This window comes from Siniperca chuatsi, linkage group LG2 (assembly GCF_020085105.1).
Source record: "Siniperca chuatsi isolate FFG_IHB_CAS linkage group LG2, ASM2008510v1, whole genome shotgun sequence".
Classification (NCBI taxonomy): Eukaryota; Metazoa; Chordata; class Actinopteri; order Centrarchiformes; family Sinipercidae; genus Siniperca; species Siniperca chuatsi.
Genome location: NC_058043.1, coordinates 16,080,164 through 16,103,400, shown reverse-complemented (window position 1 = coordinate 16,103,400; position 23,237 = coordinate 16,080,164). Strand labels below are relative to the sequence as shown.

At 39.0% G+C, this 23,237-nt stretch overlaps 1 protein-coding gene across 7 annotated transcripts in view; it reads left to right on the top strand.

Annotated features, from left to right (window-relative positions):
- The first annotated feature begins 17,709 nt into the window (after positions 1-17,709).
- The window catches only part of cfap20dc (CFAP20 domain containing), a 37,881-nt gene continuing 32,353 nt past the window's right edge, over positions 17,710-23,237 (top strand). For 3 of the 7 annotated variants that reach the window (XR_006375517.1, XM_044174406.1, XM_044174399.1), the window contains exons 1-7: positions 17,710-17,990; positions 18,190-18,279; positions 18,939-19,032; positions 19,128-19,200; positions 20,147-20,261; positions 20,399-20,546; positions 21,013-21,159. Coding sequence is in view for 6 of the 7 variants with exons in the window: in XM_044174406.1 (XP_044030341.1) it covers positions 17,970-17,990; positions 18,190-18,279; positions 18,939-19,032; positions 19,128-19,200; positions 20,147-20,261; positions 20,399-20,546; positions 21,013-21,159 (688 nt within the window). In the remaining variant the exon portion in view is untranslated. Of the gene's footprint in view, positions 17,991-18,189; positions 18,280-18,938; positions 19,033-19,127; positions 19,201-20,146; positions 20,262-20,398; positions 20,547-21,012; positions 21,160-21,805; positions 22,068-23,237 lie in introns of those variants that run through there. The other 4 variants (XM_044174390.1, XM_044174382.1, XM_044174413.1 and 1 more) reach the window with 3 other exon arrangements.

Sequence of the window (23,237 nt, the reverse complement as noted above, 5' to 3'; positions counted from 1 at the left end):
CAGGTGTCTGACATAAAATCTGACATATGCACAGCATCTGATATTGGCTGTGATTTTGTTTCAGATCTGGTTCCAGATACAGATTATGAAGACTAAATCTGTGCAAGCAGCCCTGCTGACACTGCCCGGCAAATGCTCAAAGATATTTGTTTATGTTCAAGTGGCAAAGCCCTCTAGCAGATATAGTAATTATGACTTGTCTGTTGGGTGCAAAGGTGGAAGTAGTGTGCCTTTCTTATAGAGCCACAAAGTCCACAGAGGGAGGAGCTTGGGGTGGATGGATGGGTCAGCAAAATTCAGATTTCAACACGTGAGATTGCTTTGTTTCCTGTTTCTGCCGACAGTCAATATGGGAGTCTATTAACCATGACCACAGTTGTTCACTGACCGTACCCAAGTGCTTATTATTGTAACCATGATGACAAAGGTTGCCTAACCTTAACAAATTAGCAATTTTAACCCAAATCACAATGTTTTCCTAACCCTAACCAAGTTGTTTTTGTGCCTAAACCTAACCGAACCTTTACCATATAGCGGTGCAAAATCAGAAAACTGTGTAATTTTTTAAACTGCAATGTTGTTCTCGATACTGGCATCAGATCAGAAAGGGATAGAAAGGGCTTGTTGGCCCTGCTGTAATGCCCATGCATGCTCCATGCTGTAGCACACCAGCACACTTCTGCTAACATGCATGTTAGTGTTAATATACTAAGCCTTAGTATGTTTGTATACTCACTTATAAATACTATGCTATGTTAGCATTTATCTCAAAGTGCAGCTGAGGTTCACAGGGATTCAGTAGTTAGTTTTCAAGTGGAAATTGTGACCTGCTGGTAGCACTAGATGAAATGTCACAAAATCATCAGACAGCAGATAATAAAGCTGAATGCAGCTAAATGTTATTTGCATCATTAAAAATGTGAGGTACATTGGAGGTCTGATGCTAACTTCAGATTAAGATTCAAAAAGGAAAAACATGGTAAAATGGCAGTAATGATAATGCATTCTCCAAAAAAACCCTAATGATCATATTTCATGATTGATGTTATGATTGATGAATTAGAAACTTCACCAAATATCACCAATTTAATTGGTAGGATTTTATAGTACCACACTGAGTATTCTGCCCACAATGGCCTTCAAAATGTGTGACTATACAGTCCTGTTGTTAGGGAGAAAAGGATTTTTCAGACCCCAAAGAGACGTAGGATGTTTGCATTCTCTGCTTGGCAAAGGAGATGCCAAATCAACGATTAAACTTCATTGTCAATTTACTTTGATGGCGATAAGCCCCCTCCCCTTCCTTCACCCCTTTACTTTACCTCATTGGTGTGGACAGTAAAGCCCCACATCAGATTTATTTTGTTAGTTTTTTTATAGGGTGCACCCAAACTAAAAGAACTGAAGAGAACCTGAATAAAGGAGAAATTGAATGTGATCAAATGTTCAATGAACACCTTAACAAGAATTAAGGACTTTGGAAACAGTTAGGTCAAACAACAAAAGAGACAACATGAACATATGAACAAAATGAACACACGAACAAGAAGTATCCATCCCTGCCCTCCCAATAAGTGTTCCCTAATTTGGTAATTTCCGTAAGTAGTTCTGCTTCAGCACTTAAAACATCTGATTACACTGTGTTTTTATGAATTGGACACAGTGTAGAGTGGTTCATGGGATTACTTAAAATGGTGTATGAGCACAAAGTGTATTGTGTGTCTACAACAGGCAAAGGAATGACCTTACCTTCCCCTAAAGAGAACATCCTTGAAGTAAAATAACTGTGATGCTCTGGGGCTCAGAAGAGACGTTGGCACAGGCAGACCTGCTTTGGGAAGAGGAGTGTCAGAGGGCCCGCAGGCTGAGGAGTCACTATGAGGCAGATCTGAGAATACCACTATGGCTGCAGGGGCTGGCGAATTGTCAACCATGCATTCTTAAACCTGAAGAAGAAGAGCTGCAGGAAGGAGTCTCCTCCTCACTTCCTCACTAATATTAAATGACAATGAAAGAATAATATTTATTTCAGTTCCCATTTGTTCAGGACACAAGTTATTGAATTATTGTGCTCATGTATACCTAGCATGATGTAGCGGTGGAAGCTTGGAAATGAAATTTATGGCAAACGCAAAGGTGTGTTCTTAGGCAAAAAGTACAGGGCCAATGACAATATGCAGGGAATAATAGTCTTTAGACTCACAGACAGTGGAGTAAAGATTCTGACTTAAGTTCAAAATGCCATATAGCAGAAAATGAAAGAGTTTCTGTTGGGTCTTATCTGTCTGTGTATTAGAAATTACTTTTTTATCTGAAGAAGACTGTAGAAACCAATGAACTAAATGCAGTGCATACAGTCTCCTCTAAGCAGAGCAAAAGATTACCTTACTTTATTATACAGTAATTTGAATGTGAGGTAAAGGTTAATGATGAAAGGAGGGCCACTGTCTGAGGCAGTCAGACAGGCAGGGGATTACTCACGAATGTTTTACAGAAATTATTCGACACTTAAGAAACAGTTTTCATGATGAGTTAATCAAATGTATTGTTTTTGTTTTTCAAATATTTCTTACCGTGTTCCTTCTTCTGTAGAAATGAGATCAGTAGTAATTCCCTCTATTTATTCCTCCTGAAAAATATAGAAATATTTTTGATGACTCACCCTGCACTCATATACATATACATATGTTTAGGAAATAAAATGCAATTGGGGTTGATTAGCTAACCTGCCCATCAGAAAAAACACCCTTGCCCATTAGCATGTTGATCGTAGTAGCTAGCAGAGGAATATTATGGGTCAGAGGTGTGTGTTTGGATTTCAGTTCAAAACTTTGTTCACATCAAAAAGACTTTGGTGTGTTAGTCAGCCACCTTATCCTCCCCAGCCCTGTGTTCTCTGTTGTACTTCCCTGGTGTGTCTTGGATGTCCCCAACTTGTATGTGTGTGTATGTCTTCTGGTCTGGGTCTGTGGTTGTCTCCAATCATCCATCAGTCTCCACAGCTTAAATACCAGGCTCTCCCACAACACCAATGCCAGATTGTCCCTGTACACTTGTACGACCACTATGTCAAGGCGTCGCAGACTTAAAGTTAAGCACTATTGCTAGTGTGTTTTGTTACCTTGTTTTTTTATAATCCTGTTTTGCTCTGCCTCAGGATTATCCTGTGCCGGTGATCGCAATTTTCTGCCTCTGTCTGGATTCCTGTCAGCCTGCCTGCCTACATGCCTCTCCAGCCACTCCAGCCACTCCACCTTGCCTGTCTCCAACAACTCCACCACCGAGCCAGACCCTTTGGATCCATCCTGCTCCATGCTCTTGGTTCCGCTGATGGTCAGTCTCCACACCACACCACCAACTCCACCTCACGGCCAGCCCAGGTCTACATGGTACCACCTACACCTCGCCTCACAAATCAGTCTGCCTGTACAGATCCATGCGGCATCTAACCCGAGTCAGACGGGTGACCGCTGCTTCCAATTTGCCATCTTTCCCAGAGTTAGATATAACATCAATTTATCAGTATCAGTTTCATCTGTGTGTGTTCAGATATTGGTCCAAGGTGTGTTTAGTCTGGCTTAGCACAAAGATTGGAAGCAGATGGAAACCACCTCAGTTAAAAGTTAAAAAAATAAAAATGTATCCACCTTAACAGGTGCCTTTTTTTTCAGTCAAGAAAGTGTTTGAGGTCAAGTCATCTGAGATGCTACATGTTGTCATTGGGTCCAGTTCAAGAAATAACCCCAATGCATAAACTTGGTCCTAAAACTACAATGTCTGGTTTTCTGTTTCTTCATGTGTTAAAGGTATATGTAACATTTCCACATTAAATTGTCTAAAAATGACCAGACCTATATTATATATTTTGTTGATTCCACTTCACGGCATCTTTTGTTTTGTTTTGATGATGAGACCTCTAGCGGCAGAAATTACCTACAGTGAGTTTAACGCAGGAGATTTGACTTAGAATCACAATTTTTCCAAAATCTATATATAGCTATATACTGTGTATGATGTGTTTCTATGATATACAAATAAAATGCAGGCCACATTAATAACACAAATGTGTTGACCTAAGGACACCACACAACAACAAATCAGAGAGGCTGTGGTTACTATGGCAACATGGTACGGCAGCAGAGATAGCAGAGGCCTCCACAAACTATGTTTGAGTGAGATTTAATACAAACTGAAAATACTACAATGCAACCTTCAGCAATATAAAACCCAAGATGCAACACAATGAAAAGTTTGTTTGTACTGAAAACTGCCAGAGTATGAATACACCTGAGAAATGAGTCCAGCTGAATGTTACTCACTGAATCGATTCCATACAACACCTCATCGAATGGCAAAAAGGTCTGTATTTCACTGTGTGTGTGTGTGTGTGTGTGTGTATTTGACGCAGGGAGCAGGGCCTGTTAATTTAGTGATGCCAACATGCCCTTTAATGTTACATGTCTGCCCAAACACCTAGTGCTGAGCTCCACAAAATGCCAACAATGGAGCCATTGTGTCCTGTACTAACTCTTGTTCACTAAGCCCTGTTTGTTTTATATTGAATCCTGGCTGAAATGCACACTGCATATAAATATCCCTTTTCCTTTTCACTTACAATACATTGCTTGTACATTTTATGTTGATAAATCCAACCAAATGGACAGGTTTCTCCTGAATTTCATTATCAAGACTACTTGGAGGTCTGCAAGATGCAATTCTCTCACCACTAACAAGCAGATTTCTGAACAGTCACTCACAGAAGAAAGGCGATGTCCAGGGCAGGATTCAGCATTTGGAAATTTTTATGTCTGCAAGGAAACAATTCGTGTTGAACCAGGAAAATGACATGATAAAATGAAAGTAACATCATTTAACAATTACTGATGCCATTTCAAGGAGTTATTGGCACAATTTATTTCATTATTTCAAAAACAAGTTTGTTCAGTGTTGTACAGAACCCTGATATTATCAAAATTAACTTTTCTGCTCCCGGTTGTGAAAAATTACTTAAAGCTACTTAAACTTTAGTTAATTTGATGGTCATAACTTTGCTAACCAACCTCGATATGTAACCATGGCAACATGCAGGAATGTGACTAACATGGAATGACTAACTTTCTTAATAACCTTACTTCTCAGTCCAAATTGTTCAACAAAATATGTTTATTTAACATTTTTGTACATGAGTCATGTTCTTAGTGTCCATATCTTATGTTTAAAACCGGCAACACACGCCTCAGCGTGTTGGGTCATGGATTATTCCTTATTTACACAACTTTATACCATTTAGGAATAACTAAATTACATTAGACAATCTTAGCTTGTGGCAATGCAAGCGTATTAGGTGAATAATTTCCCCCACTGGACTGGACATTATTATGTGCAGGCATGTGTTCAAGATATAGCTTGCTTCAGCAAATGCGTCATACTCAGTAGCAAATTAATTTAAAATGACCAACAGAGATTACAGAATAGCAGGAGCCAAGTTAAAAATTGTATTTTTCTCTGGTACTAATGAGAATTTGATTAACATGTAATTTACATTCAGTTACACTGATATCATGAAAACATAACTGCAGTTACGATCTCGTGAAGGGGTTAAAACAAAGGTGTGTTGTGCATTTCGGCAGTTCCTCATTAAAAGTGAGTAAAACAAAAAAAAGTAGCAAGCAACCACACTCCATTTGACAGCAACCATTTCCTCCCATCATATTGCAGGTGCAACACCCTTATTTCCTCCTCTAACTCTATTAGTCATTAATTTGTTGTTCATCAATGCTTTGGGCTGTTGGATTATTTTCAGGGAACTGACTGTGAATTGCAGCTGATTTGGCATTGACCTTTTTTAAGGATTATATTCTTAAAGTTGGTTATGCTGCACAAATGGTTTGAGAAGACGTTATGGTTCTTTTGGTTTTTTCTTTTTTTCATCTGAAAACAATGTGAGTGCATTGTAAGTGACATGAATTCAAGCTGACTGCAGTTGCTGCTGCCTACTACTTTTCTAAAAGTGCCACATAAATAAAGTTTATTATTATTATAATTACAGTAAAAGGACACATTTTGCATGAAATATTGCTTGAAACACAATCTTCCAGGATGATCTCACTCTGAATCCACTAAGTCTTTAGCAACTTTGGAGCTTCGGATAACAGAGCTCATGTTATTATGTGTAACTGCTGTTATATTTTATACAGGCTTTGTCCATGAAAAGGGCTCTTTTGCTTTCAGGGCCACATCCAGTAAAGGGTCATTTACAGTACTTATCCCAGATAGAAGTGACTCAAGGTTAATGCCTCTCATATATTACATGTGCATATAAAATCTTTATATTGTGACTGTATGTTTTGTTTTGTTTTTATTTTTCAAATAATTTGGCACCATGTCATACACAATGAGAGTTATCTAACTATGAAGGAAGGAATCTCTGTATGTCTTGAGAAATGGTAAATGGACTGTACTTATACAGCACCTTTCTAGTCTTTTCCGACTACTAGCGCTTAAACTACATATCACATTCACCCCATTCATACACTGATGGCAGGTGCCAGCTGCTCATCAGTTCAAAGAATGTAACTCATTCAAAAACACAATCACAGCCCTCGAGAGCAATTTGGGGTTCAGTGTCTCCAAGACACATGGGCTAGGGGAAACCAGAATCAAACCGCCGACCTACCGATTGGTGGACGACCCACTCGACCACTAAGCCAGTTGTCCAGTCATCTGATTGATTTCATACTTGGCAGGTGTACTCTGAGGACCCAATGGAGTGCAGTGTCGAAGTTGGTGCAATTTGGCAAGATGGTGGCTGCTCCTCCTACACATTTTGAGCAATCGTCACCAGATTTTTGATACATTATATATAATATAACATACATGTTATAGCTGGCCCTCAAAGTTTGCTCAAATGCTGTGGGCAGGGCTTATATTACAAAAAATGTTATATGTCCTGAACGCTTTGTGTTATTGCAACCACATTTAGTGGACATGTGTAGATACGATATCTGAGTGACCATGACAAATTTGGCGCCATTTGGCCAATAGGTGGCACTTTAGCGGCATCATCTAACTATAAAGGAAGGAATCTCTGTCTGTCTGTGTGTCCTTCTCAAGAACCGTTCATCCAGTCGACTTCACAATTGGCAGGTGTAGTGCTGAGGACCCAAAGGAGAGCAGTGTCGAGTGCGAAGTTGATCAGATGAGCAGTCCTTGAGAATGCTGCAAGCAGCCCTACCTTGGTTCTCGACAACACTGCAAGCACCACTTACGGGGGCCAAGCTCCGAATGGGCATGCTTACTGAACGCCCATGAGCTCCAAATGGGCACGCCCCCCGACAACGCTGCAAGCAGTAACATCGTGAGCCAAGCATTCAGCCCGTTTTGAACGACCATGCGCTCCAAATGGGAACTGCACTAGTTTGCAACACAAAGCAAACAAAGCAAGCCATGAACAGAATTGCTGCCGATGCAAATGTATGATTTTCTTTCTGCTGATATGAGCTATCTCAGCCTGCAGGAAATATACTAACAACCACTAACAACATTGTCACGCTGCCAAGCCCACCTCCAGGGCAGTATACTCAAACACATACACAAGCTGGCAGGAGGGATCAAGTCTATGAAACCAGTTCCACTGAGAAACATGTCTAAATTAAAATGAGAACATTTTCAGACGAAACCTGAAAGTATATATATACCAAAAACAGAAATGACAGAGCAAAGGTAACACTGTGATCAGTTGAAAATTACAAAATGACAGAGCAGTCTTTACTGGCAGGTAGTGTAGGTGTGTACTGGGTAGCCAGTAATGTGCAGCTGTCGACACCGCTGCGCCATACAAGGGTTAAACAAAACCACCGCTGAGCTCTCAATGAAGCTATGCCAACTACCACAGAAAATAGCCAATTCTGTCTGCCTGTTTCTTTCTCTCTCCCACTCACACATACACTCCTAAATACACACATACACACACACTCTCAATACACACACACAACTAGAAAAATGTAATTTTTTCCAAAGGAGGGTCGAATGAAGCAGTCTTGAATCTATTCACTGCTGTCCAACAACATGAAAAGAACTGACCTGTTTAGAAAAACTGGTCTTCCCTCTACCGCTTCTCAGTTGTCATGACTGTCCAGCAGCAGCATACCTCTCATTAAATGAGCACAAAGCCTCCTTACAGTTACAAATTGAGATGGACTATGTTCTTGACTCATTGAATTAATAAAATATAAATAACATCAATAAGATATTGCTTGTATCTTCCAGTTTGTCATTTTCCTTTTTCAAAGCACCCTGTGCGTGTAGACTATCCAGACATGATGTTGCATTCTTATGATGAATCTTGAGGCTTCCAATTTGTTCTTGTCAGTCAAGTCAACCAGATGTGTGTTTGGCTTTGGTGGCCGGATTTTTTAAGTACTGAAAAAAAGGTGTCGTGGAGGACACAGGAACAAAACAACAACAAACTGAGAAGGAACCCAACTATTTTTAATGACCAGTGTAGGACTGCAAGATTGTTCCACCACTGGAGTTGTGAACCCAGTTGTTTTGTGCCATGGAAATATCATAATCAACTTTAAATCTTATCAGTTGCAACTAACCGAAATATAACCTCACATATTACATGATTATTCTAATGTAATGCTTGTCTAATTTTTGACTTTATTATTGTGTTGTATTAAAAATACATTCAAAATTGCACTGAAAAGCAATAATTAAGAGATGGGCAGTATCTTAATCATGTGCAACTGTACTCTTTTAAACCGGAAAGGTAAACAACAATAAGTAAACAATTAATCAATATATGAATAGATAGTACTGTATACAAAAATAATCCCTCAAATGATCAGATGTAAGTATTTCAGCAAAAATAACCATTATGTTAAATCAGAGTGGAAATTAATGAGGCATCTAAATCTCCCTTTTTTCTGTCTCACCATTCATCTACCTTTGCCAAAGCATTAACAGAACCTGATGAGAAGGAGCTATCAGCTTTGCCAACGTACAAGTTTGGTTTTGCCAGCTCTTGTCATGTGGAGGGTTTTTTTGCAGTAATTGCTGGCGCCATAAAAATTCTCCAGCTCTCTCCACTGTTTTTTGTGGACATCTTAATGGTATAAGACAGGATGCATCATTTTCAATCCAAGGTAACAGACTCTGTGTTCCCTGCTTTGATTGGTTTGTGTGGAATGCTTTTTCCAGTGAGCAGTGCTTACAAGAATAACAGGCTATGTGGATATATATCAAGCACTGATCATCACTGACTTTCATCACATTAAAAAACAGAAAACGTACCCACCCACAAATGCTTGGTAGGGATGGGCAATACCAGGGATTGTATTGTAATATCAAAACAGATTATCAGTACTTAAAGACCTACTGTGTAAAAAACAAAAATAATCTCAGCATTTATTTAGTTGTTGGTTTTTTTGTGCATATTGATAAATGTGGATTAGTGGACATTAAAAAAAATTATATCCTTTGCATATATGTATATATATATAAATTAACAAAGAACTGATCAGACTTCTCTTTGTTTTCTGTAGTTAAATGTATAGTTAATTTGCATGGCAACATTTAATAAATGTCCAGATTTTACCTATTTATCCTGTGTGGCTTTTTGCATGCTAGTGTGTTTAAGGAGCATAGAGAGAGAATAAAACAGTAAACATAGTTCATGTCCTATTTACTGCCTTGAGAAACATTCATCTTTTCAATATCAGATACATGAACTTCATAGGAAGCAAAGAAACAGTCACGTTTTTGTGTCAAGGTCAAGAGGATTCAGAATCAGAAGTAGTGATACTTTAGTACAGCTCTTAGACTGGAGGGTTGGGTAGTTGAGCATGGGTGACTTAATGTGGCATAGTCCATTTTTCATCATTTCCTTTTTGGAGCTAAGCTACTGTAACCTACTGCAGAGCTCTCCAGTTATCGTCACAAAGATCAGAAAGGCCATGTATTTTCATCATGTGCCTCATGGTCCTAGCCAATTCAAAGATCACGAGCTTACTGTCTCCATTTCACAGACACACTCATCAATCTCTGCTGCTCTGCTCTCAGGCCTCAGTTGTGTTAAAGATGAAACACACAGAAAGACAGTTTTTTAGAGGTACAGTGTGTGTTCAGTCCAATGTATCTGCTTCCCTGCAGCCTGAGCAACAAACCCCTCTCATGACAGACAAGATTTTCCAAATTCAGCACCTTAAATTTGTACTGAAAGCAACTTGTCTGTCTGCAACCATGAATGTGAATTATCACCTATTATAGAGGTTACTCATTCTTTCAGAACAGCATTGAAATGTAATTTGGAAATGCTTTCGTTGACAAATCAATCAACACTCTCCCTCGTGACTTTACTGACTTTGGCTTATGCCCCAGGCTAATTTTACTGAATGTCCCTTGCTCATTATCTGATCTATTCCTACTCACTTGAATGTTTTCTTGTCTAAGGTGATACTTGATTGGATCACAATATGAGTGTAATCCAAAATGGCTATAGAATGGCAGAATATGAAATAAAAACCATTGGAGAGAATTTGGGGGAAAATGGATTAACTGTTATGAATTCTTCTTCTTTTCCTTTCGGCTGTTCCCTTTCAGGGGTCGCCACAACGAATCATGTGCCTCCATCTAACCCTGTCCTCTGCATCCTCTTCACTCACACCAATTAACTTCATGTCCTCTCTCACTACATCCAAAAAAATCTCCTCTTTGGTCTTCCTCTAGACCTCCTGCCTGGCAGCTCCAACCTCAGCATCCTTCTACCAATATATTCACAGTCTCTCCTCTGAACATGTCCAAACCACCTCAATCTGGCCTCTCTGACTTTATCTCCGAAACATCTAACATGAGCTGTCCCTCTGATGTACTCATTCCTGATCCTGTCCATCCTCGTCACTCCCAAAGAGAACCTCAACATCTTAAGCTCTGCTACTTCCAGCTCTGCCTCTTGTCTTTTCTTCAGTGCCACTGTCTCTAAGCTGTACAACATCGCTGGTCTCACCACCGTCTTGAACACCTTTCCTTTCATTCTTGCTGATACTCTTTTATCACACAACACACCTGACACTTTTCTCCACCCGTTCCAACCTGCTTGCACTCGCCTCTTCACCTCTTTTCCACAGTCTCCATTGCTCTGAACCGTTGACCCTAAGTACTTAAAGTCCTGCACCATCTTCACCTCTGCTCCCTGTAACCTCACCGTTCCACCTGGGTCCCTCTCATTGACGCACATGTATTCTGTCTTACTGCGGCTAAGCTTCATTCCTCTGTTTTCGAGAGCAGACCTCTATCTCTCTAGATTTTCCTCCACCTGCTCCCTGCTCTCACTACAAATCACAATGTCATCCACAAACATCATAGTCCATGGAGATTCCTGTCTAACCTCATCTGTCAGCCTGTCCATCACCAGAGCAAACAAGAAGGGGCTGTCAATACATTTCCATCCTTATCTTTAATCACCCTAACCTGCTGCACATCCTTCCCATCTCTATCTCTTTGTCTGGCCAACCTGTACAAATCCACCTCTCCCTCTTTAGTGTCCAATCTAGCATACAAGTCCTCATATGCTCTTTGTTTGGCCTTTGCCACCTCTACCTTCACCTTACGCTGCATCTCCCTGTACTCCTGTCTACTCTCTTCAGTCCTCTCAGCGTCCCACTTCTTCTTAGCTAACCTCTTTCTCTGTATACACTCCTGAACTTCCTTGTTCCACCACCAAGTCTCCTTGTCCACTTTCCTCTTTCCAGATGACGCACCGAGTACCCTCCTACCTGTCTCCCTGATCACATTAGCTGTAGTGGTCCAGTCATCTGGGAGCACTTCCTGACCACCCAGAGTCTGTCTCAGCTCTTCCCTGAAGACTACACGACATTCTTCCTTTTTCAACTTCCACCACTTCGTCCTCTGCTCTGCCTTTGTCCTCTTCATCTTCCTCACCACCAGAGACATTTTACACACTACCATCCTGTGTTGTCTGGCTACACTCTCCCCTACCACTACTTTACAGTCACTGGTCTCTTTCAGATTACAACGTCTACACAAGATGTAGTCCACCTGAGTGCTTCTACCTCTGCTCCTATATGTCACCCTATGTTCCTGCCTCTTCTGGAAGAAAGTGTTCACTGCAGCCATTTCCATCCTCTTTGCAAAGTCTACCACCATCTGTCCTTCTGCGTTCCTGTCCTGAAGACCAAACCTGCCCATCACATTCTCATCACCTCTGTTCCCTTCACCTACATGCCCATTGAAATCTGCACCAATCACCACTCTCTCACCTCTGGGGATGCTCTGCATCACTTCATCTAACTCACTCCAGAATTTCTCCTTCTCTTCTAACTCACATCCCACCTGTGGGGCATAACCACTCACAACATTGAACATCACCCCTTCAATTTCCAGCTTCAGACTCATCAACCTGTCTGATACTCTTTTCACCTCTAGAATATTCCTCACAAACTCCTCTTTCAGGATAACTCCTACTCCGTTTCTCTTCCTATCTGACCCATGGTAGAACAACTTGAACCCTGCTCCTAAGCTTCTAGCCTTGCTACCTTTCCACCTGGTCTCCTGGACACACAGTATGTCCACCTTCCTTCTCTGCATCCTGTCAATCAACTCTCTAGCCTTCCCTGTCATAGTCCCAACATTCAAAGTCCCTACTGTCAGTCCTACATTCTTAGCTTTCCTCTTCTCTCTCTGCCTATGAACACACCTTCCTCCTCTCCTTCTTCGTCTTTGACCAACAGTAGTCCAATTTCCACCGGTACCCTGTAGGTCAACAGCACCGGTGGCTGTCGTTGTTAAGCCGGGCCCTGACCGAGCCGGTATGGAAGTCATTTTCACGATTCGCATTTTTAATTTGGCATGTGTTTTACGTTGGATGCCCTTCCTGACACAACCTTCTGCATTTATCCAGACTTGGGACTGGCACAAGAAGACACTGGCTTGTGCCCCCTTGCGGTTGCATTTTAACTGTTATGAATTGAAGCCTGTAAAGTGATGTATCATTTCATAGCCTGTGTTACAGGAATTAAGGAATCTTAAGGAATTAAGATTTTCATTTTTTAAAGAGGAATCATCACTTCTGTTTGAAGTCAGAAACTCTGTTTTATCAAGAGCGGAGCAGGTCTGATTAACCACCCCAGCATCCCGTGCCTGAGATTTCAAACTGAAGAGAACCTTTTTGGTCACATAACAGAAGTTATCTCATTTGTTTTAAAATCATATTTTTTTTTAAAGTCAGAGAATGAGGGAAGGCTATAAAGAACTTTTTCTTAATATAATTTTCAAATGTATCTATCAAAGTGTTAGATATAGACTACAAACAATTGAAGACATTTTACCAGCTTACATTTTTTAAAAACATTTTACTAGTTCAAACTAGTTCAACTTTTCAGAAAATTCTTTAAAATACATAAAAAACGAATTATATTGGCAGTTAAATCTAAATTGTTACCAGTCAGCTTCAGTGAGTAAATGTTAATAGGTTTTTTTTCACAGCAGACATTTTTACTTATATACTGTATAATAATAATTTTAATAATAACATTAACGATGGCTCTGTTCTATTCACGTGTCCCAACATGTACAATACCAGGGCCCGAAACTGAAGCAGCTTCAGCCATCGTTAATTTTATTATTTACGCATGCACTAGAGAATGTCTTCTGTGAAAAAGGCCTATGGGATGTTTAAGTAGCACACAGCATCATACAGGAAGCTGTTCCTTTAAGCTTGGACAAGGACACAAACACACTTAATCCTGTTTAGTACAAATGCAGCTGCATTTGTAATGTGTCATTGTCAACTCATCTGAAAAAAAAATAAAGCTGTAAAACTTCCAAAAGAATCAGAGAGTTGCTCTGTATTTGGGTAAATAATTGCTAAATTAATGGACTTGTTACATTGACCCACTGGTAATCATAGTAGGCTAGCTGAATACAATCCTATAAAGAACATAACAAAGAATGGAGTGACCTAAATATGTCTTCAGATATAAAAGAAGAAATGGTCGTCAAGGTGATACAGTTTATTGGGCCAGAGGCTGAGCCCCTTCCCTCGAGCTCCAAGTGCACTGTTAAATTACTCACTGTAAAATGTGACACAGTTTGTACGCAAAGTCTAGTTGGATGTTTTGCAGCAGATGCAAAGATTAACCAAATTAACCTCAGACAGTAATTAGTTAAATAAGAGCAAATATTGGCAATAATCAAACACATATGATTGGTTCAATGGTGTGGGTCAGAGATTGGAGGCCTACTGGACTGAAGTAAATTAGCACGTGTCGGGGAATAGGAGCAGACAGAAGGTATGAGAAGCTTTATGATTTTCCCAATTAGTTTCTATTTAAGGTTAGAATCATGGCTTTGTGGAATGAAAAAAGAGGTCATAGTGGTTGAGAGTGTGTCCCAATTGCCACCAGCGAGAACAGGAAGTGAGAATATGGAGTATGGTAATGACCCTGATTACTGACTTCTCACTTTGATTAGTTTGTCTTTGTGAACTTATGACAAGTCTTACAGCAAGTCTCTATAAATAGATGTTGCATATTCAAGGTTGCACATGTAGTGTGTCCAGATACTCTTGACGTGAAAAGTACTTAAAGTAGGAGTAGTAAAGTAGGTCAGACATGAAAAAGTGAAACAAGCATGTAACTTATGATAAGTTTATTTTAATGTTCATGGCATAAGGGGCAGAAAATATAATGTAAAAACATCCTAGAAAAGTACTTAAACTCTCAAATGTCTTAATCCCAGTTACAGCTACAAAGATGGTTCATACTAGGTCGTTGAAAGTGAATAAGACTTCAACAAGTACCTGGCAATTACATTTCTGACAATCTGTGAAATTTGACAACCAGTACTTTTAAATAGCTCAAAAGAAGAAAAATATTCTTTGCCTCAATGGTATTGTAGGCATCATACAAAATTACTAGAATATATTTAGTAAAACAACAAGAACAGTCTCAAAAATCATGATTTTTGCATCGACACAATAAGTTGAAATTAGACATCAGAGATTTGACAGACATAAGGGGCTGACAAATGCTGCTAAGACCTAATATGTCCCCATTTACAGCAATGTTTGCAATGTGATCGCTGTTTTGTCGAGTGTTTATATTTTGTTTACCTTCTCTATTTGGCCCTCTTGAAAGCAAAATCAAAGCTTATTCACTTCAATGAATGAGAGCTCATATCAGTCCAAATGGATACAAAAACAAAACAAGCTCTGATGAATCTTATTTTCCACTATGTCTGTAAGAGCACTGGATTAATATTTCTCCCATCTTAGCTATTAAAAATGTCTACTCTTTGGTTAAATGTTAGAAAAGTCAGTTACTAATGCACCTACTAACACCAATGTTTTTCAATGATAATAATTTAATTTAGCAAAGACAAATTAGAAATCCACTTGTGCAAAGGGAGACATTTACCTTTACCATGAAAATGACTTTACAAATATAATGTACAGTATATTTGGCCTTCTGGGAAACCGTTTTCTTCACCGTCTTGTAGTGAATGAATACATTTTTTACTTGGAAAGTAAACCCAAGTATCAGCGATGATGAGCATTAGGAAGAAAAACAGACTGGATCAATACAAATAGGTTTACAGTAGAAGTCAACTGCTGTATGTATGATATACTCTGAGATGCATTGTAATCAGGCAACTCATCCGTGAGGGTCACTCCCTGCACACACTTAAGCCTCCTTCCCCACAAAAACAAGCTATCTTAAGGAAAATTGAAAGCTGTGTAAATGCAGCGCTGATCAGTGGTCATGGTAATGATGATTTGATATCTGGACCCCTTAATTGCATTCATAGTTTTATCATAAAACCAATGTTTTGTGAATATCAGTGACATGAATGTGGTCATTACAACAACGGAAAAAAAATCTAGTCTGTCACTCTACAGTATATCAAAACTAACACTGCCAACACTAATTGATGTGTTGTGACTGATGCAAATGAATAGATTCTTTTCAAAATAATGAGTGAATAATTAGTCATAATTAAGTATGCTAACAAGCACTGATTTATTAACTGATTTCTCCATACCGGCTTCGTCAGTGTTCACTGCATGCCAGGCTTTGTTTTAATGAGGCTGCCTGTCCCAATCAGTGTCAAGCCATTCCTGCAGAGAAAAAAGTCAATTATGAAACTTTCACTGTGCCATGCTCTGTTGACGCTATTTCTATCTTACACAGTTCTGCACTGAGTGTCATAATAAAGCAGTAACACAGAGGGGACACAAGTCGAGGGGTGATGCAGCTATAGGACTTTACTACAGTAATATTGGTACTTCACCAAAGTGCTCTTCATTACAGTTAAGAATGAATCATGTTAAAGTGAATAGTTTTATTAGCTTATACAGTAGTTATGTTTGCACGCGTACCAAGAAATGCTTTTTATCAGGTCTTTTTTTAACCATTATCTGGTTACCAGTGCTACGCATGGAGCAAGTTATCAACACTATAGCTATAGATATGGAAGATTTGGCACCCTAACTACTGACATTGCTTTTTTCTATATTTCGTTCTCACCATTTATTCGGAAAATGTTTTAAGGACAGAAATGCTTAGTTTTTGCTACAACATCAAAAGACCTTTTTTCGTATCACTACAGCGTGCCTTAACACAAAAAAAATCCATGACAATGAAAATGGGGACAGTGAACCTTTGTAGTGCCGTTTGTTCAAGAACAATAAAACTCGCTGTAGTCTGTATAGGTGTGACTGGACAGATTTCATTTTTGAGGTGTCTTTTGTTCTATATCCATAAATAACTGAGACCACTGTGTGTTTGAAGTCAGATACATGCAAAACATGTTAATAAGCTGTAAGCCATATAGTTGTACTTCCGGATGTGATCTCCCTCAGTAGCTAATTAAAAAGACATCTTTTTGATCTCATAATAGCCCTGCTGCCACGGTAAACAAAGCAAGTGACAATGACAAACTAATGGATTTTTGCATTTCAAGAGAAGATACAACTTTAATACAGGTTTATTTTTAACTGTTTTGTTTAGCAACATCTTTGGGTATGATATTTATTTAAATATCCCATCCCACACTCTATGAACCCTATAGTGATTGTTTGGTATGATAAATTATTGTTTTGTTCTTGAGGAGTCCAGTGAAATAAAAGCAGTCTTTGGAAAATGGTGAAATATAAACTGCTGGAATTAAATAAAAAATAACCTGCAACCCTGTTGTTGTGAAAAGAAGCAGGATGAAATAACAATTCATAATATCAGTTAAAGTTAACATCAGCTGTTATTAAATGTTATTTTTTCAAAATGTCATGGACATATATTTTGTCTGTATTTATTTATATTAATATTTATTTCACAGTGTCTTACTGCTCTATAGTTAACACTTTAGATGCCCCATATTAATGGATCCATTTCACTAGAACTTCTCCAAAATAGGCTTTAGCATTTATTTTCTCACAACATTATGATGTAGGGAAAGTACATTTCAGAATTGTGTTCATTTAATGGAATTTCAGACAGGACATGTCGAAGAGATGTGTGTGCCTCAGCAAATCGGGACGAGACAAGGACAGCAGAAGACTAACATGGCCCCTGATGCACAGTGAAGCACCTAAACGTCACAATGGAAATCACATGCGAAAGTTCTTTGTCCAGCCGTTAGTTATACATTTTTATTCCTCGGTTTAGACATTACCGCAGCATTCTGATTCAGGACGGCATCTGGTGCTGGTTGCTGCGGTAGCGTGAGGTAACCATGGAGACGTAGACATATCCTGTGTTAGCTGAACTGGTGTCCCACAAATTCGGCTTACACCTTTACCTGCTTGTTCAAAAAGATAAGATACGTTGCTTTCCAGTGTTACGCTTGAAACGCTTTGGGCTAATGTAACAGAGAGCTAGCCAAAATATTCTCTCCGGGTAAACACCGCACGTCAAATACTTTTTTCCACCGTTGACGTGACATCACGTAAAATGTTCAGGAATAATTATCAGGTAAGTTTATTTTAACCCAACTAACATACTTCAAACAAACCAGCTAACACACATTTCTTTCTTCTATTCTATTCTTTCAAAGCCATGCTCTTTATAAAAAACACGTTATGCTCTTTTTAGGCTAATAATGAGCTTTAGCCTGATGTAACATTAACGTGAGCTGCAGGCTAATAGTAAAAACTAACCCTGTTTCTCGCAGGGTGGAGCTGTGGTTGAGCTCTTCAGTGGACAGGGAAAAGACCCTGTAGCAAGATGGAAACTTTGCGGAGGGCCGTCAGCCATTCATAAGGTGAGTTTTCAGAGCTGCTAGCTTACTTTAGCCTATTCTTATGGCGATTAAGCACGCTTACTATTACACACAATAAAATTGAACTTGCCTATATGTCCTCAAGCTAGGGCCTGCATAGACAGCAACAAACCCAATCTAATCCAGTCCAATAAACATCGTACAGTTTACATGGTCTGAATGATTACCACAGAGCTGAATTATCCCCCGTTGAATGAAACAGTGTACATTTTAGCATGGCTACATTGTACAGGTTCCCATGGGTGTCATTCTGGACAGGTTACTAGTCCTTAATCACAGCCTTACATCAGATGTAAGATTGCCACCTGAAAATGTGGGATGTTAGTACAGTATACAAACTGTATAAAAGATTAGTTGTAAACTGTCAAAATGAGGGAAAATACAAACTCATGTTATGATCATTTTCTAGTAGATGCCCAGGAACGCTGCTACCCAAAACTATACATTTTTGCAGGCCTTTGCAGACAGTGGATTTTTATGTCATAATAGAGCTGTTCTTGACATTTAAACTTTCCATCTCAAACTTCCTATACATATATGCTCACATGCAAACATTTGCAGTCACTGAGAGCAGTCACACCACAGGTACACAATACTAGATATGTTAGCAAGGACCTCTTCTGTATTATTTCTTCCCTCAGGAGTATGATAAAGAGGTAAAAGGATTTGTTTACTACCTGGAGGGTAGCAGCCAGACAGTCAAGATGCAAATGCCAGAGAATGGGAAAATGTCTCGTAAGTCACTACCATACTTGCACCCATTTGTAAACGGTACTTTGTTATGCTCACATGTTAATAGTAATTCACTTCTTTGCCTATTTGTTTCGTAGTCGGGCTTCTCCAAAGATTCTTGGTCCTTCAAGTGAATATTCCGCAGTGCAAAGATTTTTCCATTGAGCTTGTGTAAGTACAGCAATCAAGGTTTTTTATACTTCGTACATGATTACTCACTTTGAACAACATTTGTGAGAGCATGCATGAGAGCAACTCTATGGCTGATAAAGGACTTGTATTACTGTGGTTGTGGCACAATATGGTGGCCACACTAAGGTTTAATAGAGGAAATTAACATTTTCTTACATAAGAGAATACTAATATTATAATGCATAGTGAAATACAAGAAATAATAATTTAATTACAGTGCATTCCCCTCAGACGACTGACAAAATTTGTAAAAGACAGCGTGTTTACATCTATTAGGAAAACCCCTTGAGCTACCTGAAGAATTGAGTGCATCATTTTAGCAGTGACTGTTTTGTAATTGCTACAAAGAAGGCTTTTATCTCACCAGCCACAGTATATTCTACAAGGTTATATGCAAAGGAATAAGCCAAATTTGTAAAACATAGTATCATGTGTGGGTGTTTAGTGATACACCAAGTGAGTTACTGATGTTATTATGATCAATAAAACACAGTTTATGCAGTCAAGGCTCTACAGAAGTCTATATTTAAAGTCTGTATGGAAACTTATTCGTGCTCATAACTATTCATGTGTAAAATTCAATTTATTCCAGACAGGCTGTGATATACAGTATAGGTACTGCTGTTTAGATTTTAAGTCATGGAAACTATATAGAAAACAAAACTAGGAAGACATACTGTCAGAAGTTCAAATAATTTCGTACTATAACGTTACTTACTGGGGAAATATTGTTGCCATTGTTGTTGTTCTTCCATTAGAGTGCGTCATGACAGCTGATTTCGCAGCACTAGATTAAAGTGAAAACACATTTAAGAGCTTACCTTAGACACCAATAGGCTTGTGGCTTTCTCTGGTCAGGACTTCTTAGTGACACCATTGATGCCAGTGATAATTTATGCTCTGTTCTGTTTTCTGCTGTTCACAGGATAACTGATTCAGAGCACCTGAAAAGAAGACTTCACTTATCAACAGTGCATAAAGAATTGTCCGCCACACTTTTGCATGCAAAAATACCTTTTGTAGGATTGAAACGCAATATTGTGAGTATCTGACTCATCCTTGACATTTAGTATTTGCTTTTAGCTATGCGCTTTTTTATTATTGCTGTTCATATCTTACTGAGCTATCTCTAAGCCATCATTGTAACTACACAATCATATTGTTTCTATTGGCTCAGTGGTCTACTTTGTGCATCGACCTTGTATCATTCACCGGTGAACTGTTCAAGGGATTTTTGACACTGGATGGCATCACATTGTTCGCTACCTGTAAAGTCCGCAGAATCTTCACCATGAAAACAGAGCCTACAGGAATGTCAGATGATGGTAATGTTCATTACACCTAAATGATTAGTGTCAAAACAGAGTTTTATTAGCTTTCCTTAAAGTCTGTTCCATGAGCGGCTATTAAAGAGATACAACAGCTAAGCACGTCAGTGGTCTTCACTTGGATTAAATTTGTTGTGAGTCTTGTGAGTTAATATGAAATTGTGTGTATGTGTGTGGAGACACAGAGAGAGAGAGAGAGAGAGAGAGGGCGATGGCTGTTTTCTGTGGTAGTTGGCTGAGAGCTCAGTGGTGTTTTTTGTTTAACTCAGATATGACTCAGCAGTGCCAACAGCTGCACTCAGTGCCGGCTACTCAGTGCATACCTACATTACTTGCCAGTAAAGACAGCTTGTCATTTTTTGTTTTTCTGTTGATCAAGGTGTTATCTTTGTTGTGTGATGGTTTGTCATGATAATGTGTTTTGGTTTATTCTATGATCAGGATTGTTCTCATTCTAATCTAGATAAGTTTCTCAGTGGAGCTGGTCTCATGGACTTGATCCCTCGCAGTTGCCAGTTCCCAACAGATGTCAACCATGTCACTCAGGTGTTGAACATGGAGAATTCGCAGAAGGCAGATATGAGGGCTGGATTGTTGCGCTCTGACTGTGGTAGGTAAAAGCAAATCAGAAAAACAGTGTTGGAGAGTAATTAAGTACATTTACTCAAGTGCTGTACTTCTAAATTTTGTCTAAAGTCAAACTTTTGAGGTACTTGAGTATTTCCATATTATGCTACTTTATACTTCTACTCCACTTCATTTTGGAGGCAAATATTGTACTTTTCACTCCACTACATTTATCTGACAGCTTTAGTTACTAGTTACTTTGCCTATTCAAATTATTAATACAAAATATAATAAAAAAATAAATGATGGTGTGTTTGGGGAAGGCCCTATTCATGTCTCAACATGACAATACCCCCACACCCAACCAGCTCAAGAAATGGTAAAGAAATGGTTTTCCAAGTTTGGTAACTCTCCACCAACATTAGTGCCCAATGTCACAAATGCTCTTGCGGCTGAATGGGAGCGAATCCCTGCTGCCAGGTTCCAAATCTTGTTGAAAGCCATCCCAGAAGAGTGGGGGCTATTACAGCAGCATCGTAATACCCATGGTTTGGGAATGAGATGTTCAACAATCACATATAAGTACAATATTCAGATGTCTTTAGTTTATGTCTTCTCTAATACATCACAGCAGGTTAATAGAATTTGTTGTTCTGAGAGTAACTTATGACACGTACTTTATACTGCAGGTGTGAATTTCTACATTTACAACACGAGATATCAGCCATAATCTACCAATGAGACGGTTAATATGCAAAGAGAAGCATCATTGTGCAGAAATGGTTGCACATAGAGAAGTTGTTTTCTACGAAGAGATTGTGATGATAATCGATTTGTTTTCCTCGTATGAAATTCCTGTGGTCCTCATTTTTGTGTTCATTTGCACCTCACCTGTTCTCAGAGAGCTGCAATTATCTCCTCATATAAAAAGACATGCACCAGTAATCCAGTTCCGCCGCCTCTGTGGCCTTTTTTATCAGCGCTTATTTATTTGTTCTGACAGCTGTCTAAGTCATGTTAAGTCAACCGGCAATGCCCATAGAAGAGAACAGTAACCACACACAAGAAATAGCTTTTCATAATTAGCATCTGCATTATTAGCATAACATTCCTAATCATAATTAAAACGATTGCTATTAAAGTAGGCGTACAATTTAACTGTGACAAAGTTGCTCGGTGAATATTTTTGCTTCACTATCCAATCTGTCAGAAACAGTTAAAAGTAAGCTACATCACTTTTTGTCAACAAAACAAATCGTGATTATCTCATACAACAAAGACATTCTGTTTTTCTCTAGGTCAATGAAGTTCACTTGTTAAAAATATTTTTTAGCCTATCAACTATCATATATCTCATTTTATTCCTTATTGTTACCACATTCTTTCATGGGCTTCTGCAGATTTAAAATACACTGAAATGTACTCACCCCTAAACCTGGGTCATTTTCTGAGTGTTGAATCTGCTGCATCAAAGGAGTAGGACTTCTTCCTTTTCTTCACTCTCAGTACATCCAACTCAGCTCTGTCTGTATCATCTTGGCGATCCTATGTGTTTTGTGGAATGGAAGTGGATCAGACAGAAAGTGTGTTTTGCTGTAAGCATCAGCGGAGGTGGTCCTAATGAGCTCTGGCACAGATACAGCAGGGTCGGGTCATGGCTCTATCTCGACTCCCACTACAGCCCATTATTTTTATGCCTCCGTGCTGGCAATAGCTGTGGCTGGAGGCATTATGTTTGGTTGTCCGTCCGTCCTATTCTCGTGAATGCGACATCTCAGGAATGCCTGGAAAAAATTTCTTCAAATCTGGAATGCATGTCCACTTGGACTCAAGGATGAACTGATTAGAATTTGGTTGTCAAAGGTCAAGGTCACTGTGACTTCACAAAACACATTTTTGGTCATAACTCAAGAATTGATGATCATATTTCACAGTTGGTCGAACAATGAATTGACACTTTTGACTCAAAGTTCAAGGTCAGTGTGACCTTGACAAACACGTTTTTTGGCCATAACTCAAGACCTGATGTGGAAATTATGACAAAATTTCACACAGATGTTTAATGGGATACAACAATGAAGTGATGACATTTTTTTTACCTTACATTTTTACCCAAAAAGT